General features: G+C 42.2%; 1 protein-coding gene across 1 annotated transcript in view; it reads left to right on the top strand.

Annotated features, from left to right (window-relative positions):
• PDIA5 (protein disulfide isomerase family A member 5) overlaps nt 1-20,229 on the top strand; it is a 97,217-nt gene that overhangs the window by 19,776 nt on the left and 57,212 nt on the right. Inside the window, exons 4-8 of the mRNA XM_084209260.1 lie at nt 8,432-8,515; nt 9,284-9,329; nt 14,900-14,992; nt 16,237-16,297; nt 19,869-19,936. Coding sequence (XP_084065386.1) covers nt 8,432-8,515; nt 9,284-9,329; nt 14,900-14,992; nt 16,237-16,297; nt 19,869-19,936 — 352 coding nt within the window. The remainder of the gene's footprint in view (nt 1-8,431; nt 8,516-9,283; nt 9,330-14,899; nt 14,993-16,236; nt 16,298-19,868; nt 19,937-20,229) is intronic.

The raw sequence follows: 20,229 nt of genomic DNA, 5'->3' as shown, positions 1-20,229 counted from the left end.
TGTCTGACTAATTTTTGTTTGGTTTTAATCCCACTTTTTCTGCTTTTGTGTGTCATTCTTTTAGTCCCTTTTGTGTGTCATGAGCATCATTCTTGTAGTCCCCATCCCCAATAATTACTTGTTATTGTAGCAGTCCCATGACACTTAGCATAAAGGTTGATATCATAATTTGGCTGGCAAAGCAGTACATTCAAACCTACACAGCTAAACATGCTGCTTCACAAGAGAGCCAAGTCTAAAGAGTATTTGTCTTTTCTGGGGTTTTCTCTAATATCACCATTTTTCTGTATTTAGATGAGGTTTTCCCAAATTTCTAATTTCCTAATGCTTAGATACAGAAAGGCTTTACCTATCCACACAGTCATAAATGAATGTGTTTAATGCCTTGACATAGCAGGGAGAAATTTCAGAAATAAGGCTGGCAGTACAGATGGTGTTAGAGTAATTTTGCTCTCTAGTTTTTACCTTCATCCAGTAAAGCCACTCAGAAGTAGGATTTATTTAGGAGAATAAGTCTACTCATCCTTCATACTTGTAGCTGAATTTTAAAGCTGATAAAAAGCTTTGAAATTGCAAATAAAACTGACCAGACCTAATAGAGAGAGAAAAAAGAAAGAAGGAATGCTGCTCTTGCCCTGGTACAGCCCTTTTCATCTAAGCAATTTGTGGTGTCTGGTATTTCTGCATTTTCCTACAGTAGCCTTGAAGGTGAAGGGCAGCTCAGGAGAGGATGGCTCATAGTGCCAGCCTGGGGGAGGTAGCAGGGGGTCTGTTTGCCGCTGGTGCAGGGGAGGTAAGACAGGTGTCCCTCAGGAATGCTTTGCAAGTGAGTTATACTGCCAGTGTGGTCCTTGTGTGAGTGCCATTTAAAAGGGCAAACTGCATTTACAGCATAGATTTTCGATGCCTTCCTCCTGTCTCTGTCATAACCTGTCTCTGTGGTTAATGCTCATTCACATTAAAGTCTTTTTATTTTACTGTAAGAGTGACCATGCAGGAATCTGAAAAAACTCCTTTTTTGAGTAAGCTCTCAGTTCCTAACTTAAACCCATTCAGTCGGATGTATTGCATTAATTCAGAAACACAGAGCAATTAACTAAATCCACAGTGGTGGTTGGGGTATGAGCCTGAGCTCATGTCTGTTTCATCCTAAACTTGATTATTCCATGGGTTTTGCCTAGAGTTGCTCATTAATCAAATCTTCAGTGTTGCTGCTTTTCAGACCAAAATGAAGAGTAAGAGAGCTCAGATTTAATGTAAAATAAGTCACCTCTGTTTTTCTGCACCCCATAATTCTATTAAAACATCTTCTAGTATTCCTCCTCTTTAAGCCCACGGTGCACCTAAAGGTCATAAATGGGTGTACAAAGGGCTGCAGCATCAGTGTGCCTATGGGTGACATGTTGAAAACCTGCATTTTGGGCTCTTAGATTCCTGTGAACTCAAAGACAGAGTAGTAGTCATCTTGCGTCCCACGTTAGGACAGTGTTCCCCTCTGCCGTGTTGTGGGATGAGGGAAGCTGCTGCTTTGCAAAGAATTTGAGTGTTTGATGGTTTTAGAAGTTCCTACAAAGCCTTTGGTAGCTCTTGTGAATGTGTTTACCTTATTTCTGTGCAGGTATGTGGGCTGCCAAGTGCCTCTTGCTAATTTATGTTTCCATGGGAAGTACTGTTCATTATAACTCCTTGACTTTTTTGCAGGGGCTGGAGCTTATAATTTTTTCCCTTAATTGTTTTAACTTGACGATATGATGATACGTGTTGCCTCTTTGTCTTGGTTTTCCTTCTGCTTTTTGGCTTTCTCTTGCTTGCAGTAAGAATTAATCTCATGGGTTTTAATTTTCAAAAATACTTCCTTTTAATCTTATTCCTCTAGATCCTTGGCCTCTCTAATTGACTGATGGGCACAGGGAGTTGTTTGTATTGGGTGACAAGTGGTGCTGGTTCTCCACAGCACATGGATTACTCTGTTTGCATTCCTGGCACGTTCCAGGGGCGCATTTGGAGCAGAAGGCTGCAATCATCTGCAAGGTGATTGCAATCCCCCCTTAAAGTGGGGATTTTTGCTGCATTCTAGGGGGTAAAATCAGGCCCTAAATTACACATGAGACTCTGTCTCATTCATCTGCTAATCCTTATCTTTAATTCTTTCCACCAGTACATTTTCTGGTTTTGGCTTTCACGCTCCCCCATCCCTTAAAAGACTCAAGCTTTTCATGTGCCGCACTGTTTGCCTGGTTCATTTGTTCTGTGCTGTGGAAACCTGTTGCTATTGTGACTTGTTCTAGAAGATAATTTCTATCAGGAGCCCAGAATGGGTGCAAAACATTGCTTTTTTTGCAAGACAGATCTTGTGTTTAAGCTTCCTGTGGTCATTATGTCTGCATCCATTTCTCCTGGTCCTGTTCCTATTTTGGTGCCTGCAGGTCCTTAAACCCCACTCAGGAGCAAGGTCTCTAAGTGCCTTTCTGCATTGATGGCTGAGTATGGATTTTCTGTTCAAGTAGGTGTAAGCCATTACCATCCAGCTCTTTGGAGAAGTGCAAGCCAGCTTGATGGTTTGAGAAGTGATTTTTTCCCTAGGATTTTTTTTGTTTCTGATTTTGGATCGGTCTCGAGAGAGTGATACAGGAAGGTGTGGTATCATTATAGAAGATGAGGAGCCTTACAAATGTGGCATACTGTTAGCAGCAGTATTTGTGGCATTGCTGGCCTGAGATGGAGAGGCAGGCAATGCCTGCAGTCTGAGAAGAGGAGAGTTTTGCTAGAATCAATCTGGTTTTGCTTGGTCAGCAAAGTATACAAACTGCTATATTGTAAAGGGATCCCACAACACAATATTTATTGGAGGGTGGAATTGGTAAGACAGAGTGCAAGTCAAAATCCCATATTGTCCCAAACAATGGCTAATGAACTTCCTTTTTTATTTCAAAACCTTGTAAGAGCACATCTAACTTCAAGTGACTGTTAATGACTTCTCTTTCAGATTAGGTTTGTAAGTGCAAATGTGTTACATACTTTTAGGAGGCTCGAGGAAATTTTTGCTGCTAACACTTCTTTTGCTGCTTTTTGGGGTCACAAGCTCAATTAGTTGTATGGCAGGATCTCAACTCCATGGTTTCCCAGGATGTTCATCAGTCTGTTGTCTGGAGAGTGTATTCTCTGGAAGGTAGCCAGAGGGTATTGCAGATGCTGTGCATTGGGCTTGGGAAACCCTGTTTGATAATTCACTTCTGATAGCTGGACCTAAATCGCAGTTGAACTTTCCTGAAGTTATAACTGGAGTTCTCTGTGATGGTTTTCACTATAACATAAAAGAATGAAAGCACCTGAACAACGGAGACGAGAATGAGAGAACATGCTGATAACAAGATGACAGCTTTGACTGGTACCTTCCGAAGCTTTTCCAGTGTTGGGATGCTTGCTTTGTAGGCAGTCGTGCTTCTGCTTTGCTGTATTCCCTTGCTCTTGGAGCCTGCTCTTTCTCCTTACCTGCTGAGTTTTGTCTCTTCCAGCTGTTGGGACAGTGACAGTGTTTGTACAGTCACGGATACAACAGAGCCTCCATTGCATTAGAATCTACAGGCACAACTGTGATATAAGGGACCACTGAAGTATCATTTATATGGATTGTTGAGCCCTGTTTCAGATGGTGAGATGTACAGATAAAAGAGAAAATCTGTTTAGAAACTGTGAGGTCTGTGGGTTCCATGTGGTTACAACCGTATGCTGATAGAGGAATGAGATAGTTTTTGTACAGGCACATTTACTGACCTGGTAACTTGAATTGGTTCTGTCAGCATTTTTATTAATTGCTTTTCTTGTGCCTGGAAGCCCTATAGGTATGGGTGAAAAAGAAAGCTGGCTGCACTCTGCATTGAAGAGCGTTAAGGGATGCCAGGGCAGTGGCGTGGAAGTGATGTGGCCACACAGCATGTGCACACTGTGCTGCTACATTGGCAGCTGGAGACATGAATGCTTTGGGATGGCATTTTTGTCATTGCTGAAGAGGGGATTTGACAGTCATTCTGGATCCTTCCTCCCCACAGATGTGGTTGTGGGGCTGTTTTCTCGCCTTCATGAGAGGCTGAGGGGCAGCATTGCGTAATAAGAGAAATAATTAGGAAGCTGCAAAAGATGTTATTTGTGCTCATGAAAGAGAATGGTGCTGAGGATGTTTGGTCTTACCATGTTCCTTTGGGACCCAAGTGGACAATATTCAAATTTGCCCCAAGGAGGGGGTTTTGCACTTCCACCTCCATGCACCATTTTTTTACTTGGGATCCATCCATCTTGGACTTGTTTTAGTTTTAGAAACTATGTGGACTTAACTGCAGCAAAACTCCTGGGTGTTCTTTTGTGTTCCTTCTGTCTAGCTTTTATCTTCTGTTCTTTCTCTCTCCAAATTACCTTGACACATTGCTGCAAAAGCCTTTTTTTGTGTTGCTCCTTCTGCTGCTGGGGACTGCCATCAGTATTTTTCCCTGCTTCTCCATCCTTATGGCGATGAGTGTCCAGACCTGTGGGCAGTCCTGGACAGGCAGAGCATCTTGTGCCACTCCTACAGAAGGGCTGTGACACGTCCCCTTCGGGAGCTGGCTGCACTGGTGCTGAGCCAAAGGAGGCCAGATCTCCTTCAGGAGTCCCTTGCCACCCTCCTGCCCTGGTAACAGCTGGCTGCCTGTGCTAAGGGATTATTCATGCATGCTAACGCTGACAAGGGACCCCAGAGGTTTACAGGGAGTGCTCCAGTTGGGCTTCCTGCCAGTCCATCGTAACCCCCCATGACAGAAATGCGTCCTGGTGGAGGACATGGGGATGGGAATGGAGAGGGTGAAGTGTGCATGTGATCTCTGCAGCACAAGCTACCTTTGTTGTTATTTACACTTCTTGCTTAGGTCAGCTTGGATCTCTCATTTCATTTTTCTTTTTACCAAGCTGTCATATGTCTTCACTTCTCCAGCAAAGGCACATTTTGAAGTCCTGGTTTGGTTTTGTGGAAGGGGAAGAGTAGAGAACATGTGGGAGTAGAAGGAAGCTGTGCCATTGTGCCACTTAAGGTTTGACCTTATTACCACATAGCTAGCTGCTGGTGAGGTCCTTGTGGTATTGCAAATAGGTCGATGTTTTGGATGATTTTCCAGGGAGATAATGCTGGATTATTGTAGGACTGCCTGCAAGGGTCCCTTCGGCAGTAGCACAGCAGGGACCTGCCAGGCTTCAAATTGCTTTGGACAGAAATGGCAAGAGGCAGCCAAGGATGGCTGCTGGGGACACATTACTGACCTCATCCTCAAGCTGTATTTCCTGAGCCTGGTGCCTTTGTCTGGAGTGGCTTGGCCTGGGCTGTTAGAGCGCTTATTTTGGGGTTCTTTCTGGCTTCTTAGGTTGTGGTTTGTTGAGGTTTTTTTTTGGTTTTTTTTTTTTCTTTCTTTCTTTATTTCCTGTTTTGGTTGCTTTTTTTTTACTTTTAGTCATTATAACAAACTCTTACACTGCCTCTTCAAGTGATATAATTAAATTGCAAGAACTGGAGTCCTAATTACCCTCTCCCATGTGAGAGTTGAGGAGCTCATCTTCAGAGAGAGGCTGTTGGCTGAGATTCAAAAGAGACAAATCTCAAAGCAGGCTGCATCTCTGTTGATATTTACTCTTATTAAGAATAATGGTCATTACCAAGTGATATCAGAGCAGGTTGCTCTTTGCAGGTTATTTTTGTCTCTCTGTAAGTGAGCACAGAAGGAAAAGCAGAGGGGTCCATCTCTGCCATTTCGTACATCTCCTTTTCTGCTTTTTACGAATAGTTGTTAGCATAGCATCTGAGCTGGTGGGTCTGGCATGTGAAGAAATCTGCACTGATGCATGAAAAAATTACTGATACATATTTAGATGTTTCCTATTCTTGGAATTTGCTCCTCTTCTATCCCGTGCATCAGTGCAGATAGCTTGCATAAACAGGCTTAATTCTCAATGCAGTGGTGCAGAGAATCTGCCCACTAAATGGTAGGAGACATACTGGAGCAAACTGCTGCTTTCTTTCCTGTGATAATGGCTGTGCATTCAGGCAGCTGTGTGAATCTCTGCAAATGGAGAAATCCTGAAAGCAGGGCACACTTAGATCCAGTGAAATAGCTATTCTTATCTTTCCTTTTTTTTTTTTTTAATAGAATCTCATGCAAACAGAAAATGAATTGCTAAGAGTTGAAGTGGTAGGAGTTGCTAGTTGCATACCCATAGGTATAGATCAGTAATAATGCTTTGTAGCTTTTTTCCACTATAAACCTTTCAGAATTTTAGTATCCATTCAGATCTCTAAATGACACCTAAGGGAAAATTACACTTTCTTCCCCACATGGTTAGTTGTTGCACCAAATAGATGGTAGAACAGGCATAGGATTCTCTTGATACCCAGTTTAGTCCTCTGCTTACACCAGAACAATTTTCTGCACATCTTGGGGTTTCACAGACCCTGTTGCTGAGGTTTCAGCATTACACTTGTTCACATCAAGCGCCTAAAATTTGTCCTGGCAAAGCTGAGATAGCCACAGATACACCTGTATGCTGGAAACATTTGGGAGCATCTAAAAGAGCATTTACAAATGTTGACTGTTGTGTGAGCTGACTGTAGTTAACTGCCTGGCACTCAGCTGCAGCAGGGCCACAAGACCTCTGAATCTGTACAATGGGATGATCTGAAACTGGTGTCTTCTCCATAGATTCCTTGACCTTCGAGTCATTTAGGTTTAGACCATTGGAGAGCTGCAGGGGAGAGAAGACAGAATGTTTCTGACCCATGGATTTGACATTGCTGCAGGCTTTTTGTATGAACTCCATGTGGCAAACACAGCGTTTTGGCCTAACTCCAAATCCAGGGCATTTTTTCCATAGTTGAGTTTTGTTACATGGAGATGTGTCCACATTATTCAGTTCTCAAGCTCAGATCTCCAGCCTCACAGAGAAGCAAAGAAAGTGTTTATGGGTTACAGTGATGTGAAAATGCAAAACTGACATGAATTCAGTAATACTCTTCAGATAAATACACTTCTGTTCAATTGAGATTTCAAGTGCTCCTTCCTGGCATGGTAGTTGTGTGCTTTGTTAGGTCCTTAAAATGCTCATTTCTGTCTTTAGCATAGTATTCTGATTTTGCTGCATGTGTCCATGGCGCATTTCTTCTTGTTTCCAGAAGCATTTGGAAGTTTCCACTAAGGTGCATTCTCACTTGCAGCTCACTGTGAACTTGGTGTTTGTTGTTCTTCACATTTGTAGAAAGGCAGGTGGAGAAGTTTGGGAGAATTAGCACCAGTGCTGGCAGCACACTTAATTTGGTGGGGCTCTTGCAAGCCTTGCATCTTGTTGTCTCTAATCAGTTTAAACTTGATGGGTTTTCAGTGTTTTCATTTTCTAAATTGATTTATCTGCGTAAAAGGTACAAGTTGTCCTCTGCTGGGAACAAGTTTCCGAGCTGTTTAATCTTGCTGTTTGTCAATGCAGAGAACAGCCTTGTCAATGTGAATCATCCTCTTTTCTGTTTTGCTCATCTCCCCAGATCTTTGACCAACTTCTTATTCACTTCAGCTTGAAGTCTCCTTATGGCTTCACTCCTGCACTGTTTAGGAGAGCTGCTAGGCCGTGAGGATCCTTTCTTTACTTGCCCACTGAAACAAATGTATTTGCAGCTCTCTCCCATGACCCTTCTCTCTTCTTCAAGCCTAATCTCGTGCTGGAAGCAATTCAATCCCATTCAATCTGAAGATCCCCTCCAGCAGGTCTGTCTGCTGATGCCTCCCTCCTCCTTTAAGAGCTGGTTTTGCCTCTGCTTTCCAGGTGTGGCTCCAGGACACATCTTTAATACCTAGAATGAATGAGGTTGCTGGGCTTGGGGCTCTAGAATTTCAACTGGTTTTTGTTTTCTGCAGGACCTTTTTAAGGCTAAACACTTGTGATTTGGACTTGGACATACCATGAACATGGGGTTTTTTGGCTTTCTATTATCTTCTGCCAAATGTAGAAGCTGACCTGCTCTTTCCCTTTGAATCTTTAACAAACAATGCTCTTTGACTGCCACTCTAACAGTAGCATGGTCTTACTGAAATTTGGCTTCTTAAATTTTGTGTTAATCTCATGGACAGAAGATCTGCTGAGGTCCTTGGACATGCTGAAATGAGCTGCTTTTCTGCTGGGTAGGGCTTGGCTTTGGAATGTAAATTCAACACAGTTCACTGTGTCCTGACCAAGCAAACAGAGAAATTAAATTGACTAATGGAGCTTTTCACAATGCTTTTCCCACAAACTTAGCTAAACAGCTTCCAAATTACTGTTAGTTTGGATTAATTGCTGATGATTGCTGACCACAGCAATGAGTTCTCAGGACTGAATGCATTTGATTTTCTTTTTTGGTAACCTTTCTTCTAATATGTGTTTTTTGCAGTGATACTGAAAGCCGAAAATTATGCAAGAAGATGAAGGTAGATCCTAATTCAAAGGAGAAGGGAGTGGATTTACTCCATTATAAGTGAGTGCTGGGCTGGGAATTGTAGTTCATAATTGTTGATGCCCCCACTAAGAGTGTTTATTCTTTGTTCAGCCCCATGCTGCTGCAGCATTAAGATGACTAATTTTTTATCCTATGAAATTAATTGCTGTTTCTTCAGTTTGCAAGCATGTGTTATGACAGAAGTTGAGTTAAATTTATTCTGCTTTTGAACAGAGAACACTAAAAGCACAAGTGGGGCCAGGGAGAGATGTCCAATAGGCTGAAATTGCACAGTGTGTGGGGCTGATGCCTTGAGATTTGAGTTCCCTTGCTTTCTGTCACTTGCCTGCTGGCATGTGTCTCGGACAATTTGCTTCACCTCTCTCTGCCTTTCTGACTTGAGATAGTCCTTTATAATGTGAGTGAAGAAAGGCAAGTGTTCTGAAACAGCAAGATATTTTTCTTTTTGAAAATAATAGGAGTGGGAGTACTGTTAGGTACACCAAGCAGCTGTATCTCCATCTCCAAAGATCATGCCTTAGTAAATAATCTTGTTAAAGTGTCAGGGAGGAAATTGTTTACTGGGAAACTGTTTTCTTTACACTGGGTTTGCACCCTCCCTTTTTCCTTCCTCTCATTCCTCCCCACCCCATCCCCCCTTAAACTACTGTACTGTAAATTCTACTTAGTTCTGTGGCTTCAGCAGGATAATGTTATTCTGGTTAGTGAGAAGTCAGGAAGAGCAGCTGTATGAATTCCAGTAATGTTACTGTAAGTTAACACTGTTCCCCACTCCTCCTTTAACAGGGACGGTGCATTTCATACTGCATATAACAGAGCGGTCACATTGAAGGTAAATTCAAATATTCCATTGTTATTGCTTTGGTTTTGATAGATGTGGATGAGGCATTTGTGGATTAAAAACTGGTTTTGAGATTTTTTCATGCTGAAGGTAGAAAAGGGAGGGGATTAATCTTCATAAACAGTGGTCACAATGGCCTAAAGGTTTTTGTGTGCATACATGTCTGTCAACCACAGATCCAGGAAAATTGTTTATTATTTAAAAGATTGACTCCATGTTGAACTGGAAGGTAAATTGTAAGTTAGCTTGCTTACATGCTGGTAAAAAGGATTTTCTTGCTTTGATTACAAAGTGCTCTTTGTGGTAGCATAACTAAAAGTATTAGCTGATACTGTGTTTTGATAAGGAGTTCTCTGAGGTTCTTAGATTATGTGTTTATAAACTTTAAAGAGAGCTGAGTGGCCTTATCTTTTATCAGATTATAGAACCACAGTTCCTATGAAAGTGCTTTGAGTGAATCAGGTATAAATGACCTTTCTTCTTTTTTGGCAAATCTTGACATAAAACAACGGAAGGCAACGTTCTGTGGGCAAGGGAAGAGAGAAGGCATGAGGCATGATATGAATTTGTAGATCCAGATGATTGTGGGAATGGTGGACTGAAAGTACAGTGAGCAGGCCAGAAGTGTGCAGCTTTCCTTTGCAAAGCCTTGCTGAAGTGCTGGGAGTATCCTGATGTGAGGAGCCTGGCAATGACTTGGCTTCCAGAAATCCTCTGTCCAGCTCTGATGGCCAGTTCCTGTTTCTCTTCTTCCTGCAGCAAACCCAGGCTCTGCACAGTGACATCACTGCAGGTTGATATAATTCCATGTACTTCCCCTTTTTGGTTTGTTCAGGGCATTGCCCTGGCATGGAGGAAAGCCTGTGTGAGATGCTGGAGTCTGCCAGAGTGGCTATTCCTAAGTGCGCATGCTCTGGACCTTGCTTTTACACCAGAGTTGGAGAGTATCTGATGGGGGACTGTCTTGGAAGTGTGCACTGACTTGAATTAATTCAGTCTTCACTTGAGGCTGTGATGCAGCATTTGTCTGAGATGGGAAGGGTAGGGCCGTGTATCTTCCCATCTCCTGTGGCAGAAATCTTGCCTGGCATTAGGAAGGGCATTGGTAAATACCCAGCCCAGTCAGCAGCTGCCTAAAGCAGCTTCTGTGCTTAGTGAGGAAATGCAGCTGGTGATTGTTTTTTTCCTTCATGGTGGGTGATGGGTTAAGGGAGACTTGCTAGTTGCCTAAATTTAAGTGATTTGAACATGATGCATCTCTCCTGCCCTTCCTAAAGTGCTGCAACCAGGAATTAGTCCTGTGACTCTTCCTTACAGATCAGAGGAAGTGGAAAGCACGTGCCATGCTCCAGGTAGCATTGGGCTGAGAGGCAATCATAGCACAACAAGAACCAGATCGTTTATTCCTTCAGCTGTTTTGTGATGAGAATTTCCCTTTTGCCCTACCTGCTGGGAAGAAGAAAGCAGCATCCCATGGATGGGGGTGTGGGATTCCATTGGAGGTGGAAGAGGGATTTTGAAGCTCCCTCACTCTAGGGTCTGGAGTCTTTCTCAATTAAACTGCCCCTGTGAAACCAGCCACTAATTATTTACAGATTGGGCAGTGGATCAAATCTGGGCAGTGATCAAATAATTCAATTGTTTGCTTGTTCTGCTGCTCACAACTGCCTGGACATTTTCTGTATTTCTCCCTCTGTTCCACTTCTCCCTGTGTTCTTCTGTTAGGCCAGTGACCTTTGTTTCTCTCTCTCAGCTGTGTTTGTCAGGAGTCTCCCAGTACATACAAACACAGAGCAGCAGAGCAACACAATTACATAGGGTATCATACTCATTTTATGGACAGGTGGACACACTGAAGAACAGGGAGATTAAAGGATTTGTTTCACATCATTCAGGAAACTTGTGGCAATAAAACTCGGATCTTCTTTCCAGACATCCAGTAGACATACTAATATATGTATGACATTTTGGAGAATGATGGACACAGCTCTGAAGAACTGCAAAAGGATTCTTCTGGAGTGATCAGCAATTTCATAGATGTGGCTGATCCAGCTGATTGTGTACTCAGGTTTTTAGAAAAGCTTTTCATTTCTTAAAGTAACAAAATCCTGATGTAATTAGCAGAGATGCCCTTGTGGTTTCATTGTTAGAAAAATGAGGAGTAAAGGATAGGTCAGTCAGTGTTCACAGCAGGGGGAAGTTACTTGTCAGTCAGAACCTCCTGCTGCTGAGACCTGTGTTAAGATCTGAGCAGTTTGAGGTATCTAGGAAAGGGAGATGGAAGGCAAGAGAACAAAATTCAGTGATGCAAAATTATTAGGAATAGTTTAAAAAACGTATTTCCAATTCTTTGCAGAAGGGCTTAGGTTCTCATAATACTAAAAAGGACAGCTGGAGGAAATTCCAGTAGAATTTGATATTTCTGTAATTGTGAGTAGCTTAAAAAAGGGAGCAATTACTTTTCTCCAAATTTGAGGGCAACAGTGGCATTTTGGGATGGTTGATCTGAAACAAATAACTGCAATGTTAAAAAAATAAAAATTGAAACTTGTAGCTACACATTGTGAAAGCCAAGAACTTAGGAGTCTGAAAAACAGTTTTAGATAGTCATAACAGATAGGCTCATTGGTAGTTATAAAACACAGAGGTCCATATACAACAGCTGGTGCAGAATCCATAAACTTAATTTCTTTTTGCCAGAAATTGAAAGCATGTGCCAGTGTAAGCTATATAAGAACTATAAGTACTAGTCTATCTTTTCCTCAGGTAGCTGTAGTCATCTGCTGTTGAAGACCTAAGCTTGGGTAAGTCTTTGATCTTACCTGGAATGTCTGTTCACATGTTGCTTTTGCTACACGATGTCTAATTCTCAAGAGAGCCACAATGCCAGTATCCAGGCTCTGTTTATTAGATGATGAAGCCTTTTCTGGAGTATAAAGTACAAGGAGAGTTTTACCCTTCTTCTAAAATGGAGAGAACTCACTGAAGTACAGATCTGCTTAGTACTAGCAAGGGGAATAGACTAACTCAATAAATTGGTCCTGCTCTAAACCCTGAATCCTTTTCAAGTTGGCTGTTGTAAGGAGTGTATGTGTGAAATTTAGGCAGGTCTAGTTATTAGCATCCTTCCTGCATGATACTTCAGAGGAGTGAAAAGAACAAGGATGTGTTTGTTTGTATTTTCTTTCAGGTTAAAACCTAGGTCCATGTATACGATTATGGATCAGCTTTCCTGTTAAAACTGGCTTGTTTTTAGCAGCATGTGCTGGGTGAAGCATGTCGTGTACTCTGCTGAATAGAGGTTTAAGGTTCAAAGCTGTCACAGCTGGTTACAGCCCATGGTGTTTCTGTCTGTGCCATGGGGTCAAAACAGGTCCTGACCATAGCATGGCAGGACTGGAGAGGAGCTGGTTCTGCAACACCAGGGGTGCTGTGCCCTGGACCTTGCTGTGGCCTCTAACACAGCAGCCTGGGGACCCCTGCTTTCTGTGATTAGAGAATGCCGTGGATTGTTTGGGTGTTGTTCTTCCCTGTTTAAAGCAAGAGAGGAAGTTCTCTTCACTGCATGAAGAATTGAGGGCAAGGCAATGTACTGCCTGCTCCTGCCAGAAGACATTACACATCTAATTTTTTTCTGTCTTGGCTGAGAGGGAGAGGCTGGATGAATTAAATCTCTTTAATCCCCCATCCTCTAACCACATCTGTTTCTACATGACTGAATTTGGCATGCAGGAATTCTTGAAACTAGCAGAGTCAATTACACTCATTAGCTGTTCAAAATGTTCACCCCTCTCTCCTCCTCTCCAGTGTATAGTTGAGGTCTGTGCGTGCTGAGGGTGAGCAGAACTTGATGCAGCTGTCCTAAAGGTAGAACATCTCTGCTGTTTTGTCCTCATCTTTCCTTTCCCCATGTATTATTAGTCTTAGGATGTCATTTGGGATGTTAATGCCTCTAAGTCTACAGCTTTTTACATTGTAACTCCATTGTAAATTACATGATTTTTTATATTTTTTTCCTAACTAGCTCCTTTCCCTGATAATGCCACTGTAAAACAAATTTCTTCTGGAGCTGTTTGTCATCCTCACCCGTTAGATCCTTTTTACTCTGTACATTAAGTGTTTTGGTTGCTGTCTGGTGACTGATACATGCTGTCTCTTGTGATAAGACAAATCTTTTCAATATTAGCTGTGCAAGCAGACAGAAACATAAATGCAATAAATGGATCCTGCTGTAAGCTCTGAATCCTCCCAAGCCTCACAGTAGCAACTGAGAGGCAGGAAAATGGGATGAACTCTCCTCTCTGTTGACAAGTTGTTGGGATGTTGTACCACAGCAGCCCCACCAAAGGCAGACAGGCAGCAAAAGTGCATCTGAGACCGTTCCAGTGATAGGATGTGTCACCAGGTGTGCTGCCAGGCTGCTCCTGAGAAAGGCTTTTAGATAAGTAGTCTTGGTGTGTGCTAGTGTAGCTCAGTGCTGTGGCAGCTTCATCGACTCACACTCACACTGAAGGAAGGTCCTCAGGGACCTCACTATGTTACTGGTGTGGCAGAGGTCCTGTATGGGAATGGACACCTACAAGCAATGCCATAGAGAAAGCAGTGGGGCATTCTGGGTGGTGAATGAACATGGAATACCAGGTATTATGTTTCCTAGACCACAGACATCTGAGGATAAAAGTGATCAAGTTCGTGTTTGCGTGTACAGCTGGAAACAGGGAGTAGTGTGACTGCCAGAATCCATGGAAAGTATCTCATTGATTTAGGAGAGCTGGAGTTTCCTTCAGGCTGGGGTTGAAGTCAGAGCTATCAGAGTATATTTTCTTTTGGTAAAGACAGTATATCTGTGGTCTGCTGAAGGGGATTTTTGGTTGCATGTCAGTCAGGTAAAGCAGTTACAAAGAGTGTGTGTGCAGGTGTACTCGGTTTGTTGAATGTGGGAGCTGCAGAATCCTATTTCCCACTTCTCCTGTCACATTTGTTTCTATTCTCTTACTTGAAATTGCATTCAATGGATTTTTTAGGTAGGTGGGTCACACAGGGGACTGTTGGTGGATTATTCTTCCTTTGACCGAATGAGCAGTTTGATCTGTAAGTGTGTTCATTTGCTTTTGCTCGAAGCAAGTATCAGTGTGCCCTCCAGCTAGTCCTGTTACTCAGATACTGTGAAGGGCATGGGAGCCTGACCTCTGCATAAAGAGAAGTCCCTGCTAACCCAGGGACTCTCTGTGGAAGGTCTAGTACCATTGAAAGAGCTCTCTGAAGGATCCTTGAAGCTAATCTCTGTGTGCTGGTCCACTTCCACTGTTTTCCCCAGTTTTATAGTGGGAGTGAGAACTGCTAAGTTGGAATACCAGTTAAGATGAAGGTACACACCCACGGATCACTTGGTTCTGCAACAGGAGATTTGTGCTAATCTGCATTAGAGCAGATGAATATATGAGCAGAAAAGCAAAGGCATTAATTAGATGGGGTTTACATCACAGCATGGATTTGAGATTGGTTGTCTCATGATTTCCATTCGTGTTTCTCTGAAAGATTTTCCCCCCTGTTTTTTACAGTCTATGGTGGCCTTTCTCAAGGATCCAGAAGGTGCTCCACTGTGGGAGGAAGATCCTGAAGCCAAAGATATTGTGCATATTGACAGTGAAAAGGTACATTAGCTGGATAGATGTCCTGTTGTTTTATAAATATATGGGATGGAGTGTGTATGTTTGTATTAATTCTTAATGAAACACCATTATTTTGTTTCTTTGGGAGGGATATTTAAAGTACCTAGCCTGGTTGATTTGACAAATTTTGTGGGTTGATGGCTATGCTTCCTGTCCTCCCCTGCCCTGCATGTGGTCATGACCTCAGTCTGCCAGCTACACAGCAAGTGTCAGAGCTTGTGGATGGTGTGGGGGCACAGCCCTCTTTTGTCTCAGGGAACTGGAGCAGCTTGCAGGTTGCAGTCCCTGCAGAATGCAAGTAGGAGGTAAAATGCAGCTCTTCAAACTGCAGGTTGTCATTGAACCTTGGGTTCCCTCATGTGCCTGAGGTTAGGGAGTGTGAAGCAGGAGGAAAGGGGATTTGAATCTTGAGGGATTTGACTTGGTACAGGAACTGTCCTCTCAGTGTTAAGTGGGAAAGCAGTGAATGTGATGAAACTTCCTTAAAAAGCTGGTGCCACCACAGTTACTCATTATGTTTTTTCTAATATAATCAGCTTGGTCTTTTATATTAGTTTTCTAGTCTATAGATTTTTTAAACTTTAATTGATTGGACTCTAGCTGGTATTTTGTAAAGGGCTTTTTCAATTTTCTGGCTTTCATTTTTAATATTAGAAATGGTTATTCTGACATTCAGTTTTTGTAGGAAGATTAATTTTTAATGCTCACCCTCTGTACTCTATTACAAGGCTTCCAGGGGTTGCATTCAATTTGAAAACTTCATCTAGTTTTTCTGTCGTGCTGGTACTGAAAAATCCTTTTCGCATGGCATCTCATAGGTTTGGCAAGGTTTCATAGTGTGAAAAGTGAACTTGTTTTGTTATTATTGAGTCTGACTTTTTGAATTGCAATATGGATTTTGGATGTGTCAGCGAAGAAAGAGTTTCCAGGTAGAGATTCTGCAGTGAGAATGAACTAAACCATCGAACTTCCACATATTAACAGTGGAGATACTGGTCTAGGATATTCAGCAGATAGCTGAATGTATAATAAATTTTGTCATTTTCTTTCAAGTTAAAATTGGGCAAGGAAAAAAAAAAATTAGTCCTGTGTGTTAGGAAAGATGAGCCCTTTACCCTCAGATAAATGAACCTGTGTTCTATGAATACATATATTGGTTTTTTTAAGTTGTAGTACGATGTCATTGAGTACAAGCGTGTTTTTATTTTCCTTGGTTCATTCACTAGGAATTGAGAAGGCTTCTGAAGAAGGAAGACAAGCCCCTACTGATGATGTTCTATGCCCCATGTAAGTAGCCCAGCATGTCCTGTCACCTCTTTCCCCCTTCTCCACTGAGACATGTCCATGTCTGACTAGAAGCTTCACCTGTGCTTCACTAATAATACCATCTTGTGCCACCTTTATCATTCAGCTCCTTGTGTTGTTCTGCCTGTTTGTCCTCAGTTTTTCCCTGGTTGTCTATCACTTGTATCCCAGTCTTGTCTCTTTTATCTTGTGCTGATGGTTCTTGCCCAATGTTCTCTTAAGCAGCCACTTTCTATAATTTTTTTACCTGTTGTCCTTTCTAGATTTGTGCTGTACAGAACAGAAACTCTGTGTGCTGCAGGCAGAGGGAACAGTGTGGTCATCAGGAGCAGGACTATTGTTCCTGCTCCATCCCAGAGGCACCCTGAATGTTCCTGCCTACATGGGCAGGGGTAACTCAGTGAGGTTTCAGGAAGAGGAGAGTCCATTGGAGTCTCTCAGTTTCTTTTTGTGACCTTGACCTTGTATTGATGCTATCTTGTCATTGCATTGGCTACTTGTTCCTTAATGTTGCAGTCTTACAGCTGCCTTTTTGTGTTTCCTTGTGACTGCTGTGTGAGAGGCTTTCCAGCTCTTCTAAGCAAGATTGTGTTGCACTTGAGTTGTTGCTCAGTTCAGGAAGCAGGGAAGCCATGAGAAGGGAATAAACGTGTGACCTAAACTAGGAAAGCCTCCCAGCAGTGCCCTGATAGGGAAGTTGATGTTGGGTACCACAAGCAATTTGCTGTTTGATTCTCTCTAAAACTTGTGTCCCATGGCAGCATTATCTGGTGTTGCTCAGTGTATCTTCTCTTGTACTTACTGCCTGAAATACCAGTCTACCTTTTTATTCTCATCTGAGCGCTGCCGAGATGGCCAAAATTGCCCAAGGTTTAGTTTGATTTTTCTTTAAATTAAATCACTTGTGGCTCGGTGCCTTTGGACTCTGCAGTGGTCCTGTGTGGCCTGGTGTGGTGTGTGGCTGTTCCCAGTAGCTGCAGCCTTGGATCAGCAGGAGATGCTACGGCTGCTCCGCTGTAAATCGTCCCTTCGGGGGGAGCTGGGCTGCACAGTGCTTTCACAGTTTACCTCTATCAGGAGTAATTGTTTTCCACAACTCAGCCTCTTTGTGAAATGTGCCTTATCTAACCCTTCGTTCTCTTTGAACCGTTCCCCCAGAAACCCTCCTCCTTCCAGTTTCTCTTCTTTGAAGTGGCAAAACACCTGCTAGTTTTCAGTGCTGTAATACTTGTGCTGCTTTCCAAACTGCTGTGAAGGAAGTCTACTTGTGAGTTTTTTTTTTTCCTCTGATTTATCAGTTTGTTACTCCCTCATCTTTTATTTAACACACAAGACTTTCTGAATTGGTTATTGTCCAAATTTCTTCTTGCTCCTTTTACTGGAGACAGAATACATCCAGCAGTTACAATAAAATATGGCCTTTGAGCAGCTGAAATTATTGGTTACATCCAGGTGTTACCTTTCATAACTGGGAGCAGCACGTCAAGACTGGTCACTAAAAGAAATTCAGCTTTTTGTTACTTGTAAGGGAGGTCTTTGACACGAGTGGACATCATAGGCTTTGTCTGGAGGCTGTGGGGAAGACAGCTGCCTTATTTCTCTGCTTTGTTGGAAGCAGGGGCTTTAGATTAATTGTGGCAGATTGATAGGAAATGGGCACTTTCATTAAGTACCGGTGCAGAGGGAGATGAATGCAACTACAGACTTAGATGTAGTTACTTGAATATTTCAGGAATGGTTGGTCTGGGTAAAACAACTCAAAGCAAAGGCTTGCTTTCCTCAGAAGATATTGCCTGCCACTTGCAGACCTTTCACTGTACTTTCAGGCCTATATTAGAAAGTCAGACAGCACTAAAGATGAAATATTAGGTGTACTTGAAGGCATTCAGATTTATTTGTAGTTAACTCTGTCAAAGAAGACTCCTGCAGGAGACTGTCTGGATTTGGCAATAAAGAAGGAGCTGTTTATAAACATGATTGAAAACAAAGCTTTAAAAATGTAGGTGTTAACTAGTGGTAAGACTAATCTGTATTTAATTAAGCTTCCCTGTTGGGAAAAAATACAAGAAAAAAGAACAGAAGAAAATGAGTTTTTTGAGGTTCCCCTTTTATGCCTGTAGAGGGGTATATGTGGCTTGGCAGTGTCCTGAAAGAGAGAACCCAGAAGTATGAGGACAGGAGAGGGTGTACTGAAATGAGTTTGGGAGCAGCAAGTTTGAGGCAGCAGCAGAGCTGAGAAGAGGAGGATGCTGGGGGGGATGTCTGGGTGGAGGAGGCTGGTGTGTGCCTGTGCCCTAGAAGGTACTCCAGCGAACAGTAAGAGAGTGAAGAGGGGAAAACAGGGAAATTGCTGCAGGACTTAAGGGCCTGAGGCTCCTGAGGAGAGAAGAAATAGAGGATTCAGAGGATGATGTCTGCCAGCTCACATCTTTTGATGTCTGTTCAGTGGTTTGGATGAAGCTACAAGACCTCAGTGGGTCTTAAATGTGTGGTCTGTACCCACCAAGAAATTGTCATTTTGACCAGCGCTAATTTAACAACCTCATTGTCAATTTGAGTGGAGAGATCAAGGATGGAAAGACCACAGAAACAAGAGCTCTCCTTCATCAGATTAAAGGATGTTCTTTTCCAGGCATGCTGATGTGATCCTAAAGTAGTGGCTGCAAAATCTGTTCCTTTTTCCTGGAAGATACTTTCAAAACTTTCTGTCTGTTAACCAGAATAGAAGTGTTGACTACTGTCCCATGGTGGACTGGGAGTTTCCACAACAACTGTCTGGAGTGCTTGGCTCCAGCTACCTTTCTTCCATGCTGTCTGCACTCCTGCCCCTTCCCATCTGCATGCACAGATTTTACTTGGCAGGGGTGAAAACTGCTGCTTACAAGGTGATTTACTGCTAATCTGCTTAGCACTGCAGAGCATCATCATGCAGCTCTCACTCAGCACACTCCAACTGCACACTGGTGGTCTTCCTCACTCACCCTTTGTCTTTCCACAGCACATTATTGTAGATTACAAGGGCTGTTGCTTCTGAGCTATGTCTGCTCAATTAACAGAGCACTGTTTAACACTTGATGTCTGTGTAATGTGTTTAGGAAATGCATCTCAAATTAATTTCAAAGCCTTGTTAAGTTGGGATGAATCTGGAGTACCTCCCCCTGTCCCTTCAAAGACCAGTATTGCACAAAGCTTTTTGTTTTGAGTTCACAATTATGACATCTTCTGTTGACTTTGATATGTGTGTTTCATCTTGTATTCTCCTCTGGGCTCAGCTCAGAGCCTGAGGAATATAAGATGGTTTTACTCTCTCCATACTAGGATGAGAAAGAGTATGAAGATGAAGAGCATGAAAAATGTGCAAAAATAGAGGCTTATAACAAGTAACATACTTAAAAACTAATAATCTAATAATGATTTAGTAAAGCAGATAAAGAATTTTTGTTTAATTTTTTAAAATATAAAATATTACTTCATATGCTTTGGAACATAGATACTATAGAAGAGATTGAATGGGGTTGTTGGCATATTACTTACACAATTTATTTTTTATCAGGGTGTGGTGTTTGTAAGAGAATGATGCCATCTTATCAGCAGGCAGCCACAGAACTCAAGGGTAAATATGTAAGTGAGACAATGAGATTTATATGACATTTCAAAAATAATTTTAACATTGTTGTTTTAAAAGTATATAAATCGACAAATATTTATCAAAATCAAAATGATGCATTTTTAAGCCAGCTGAAAAGAGAAATAATCTACTCTGTTCCAGATCTCTTCAGAATTCTCTCTTGGTTTTTATTCTAAAACATTAGAGAATGAGATGTGAACTCCTTGCCCTTTAGATCCACTGCAGTTTTTTCCATGGAAATACAAGCTCTGACACTATGTAGATTTATGTTTTGCTTCTAATTTAT

The sequence above is a fragment of the Fringilla coelebs genome (genome assembly GCF_963513975.1).
Source record: "Fringilla coelebs genome assembly, chromosome: 7".
NCBI lineage: Eukaryota > Metazoa > Chordata > Aves > Passeriformes > Fringillidae > Fringilla > Fringilla coelebs.
Note: the sequence above shows the minus strand (reverse complement) of the source record. Positions and strands in the feature narration are given on the sequence as shown.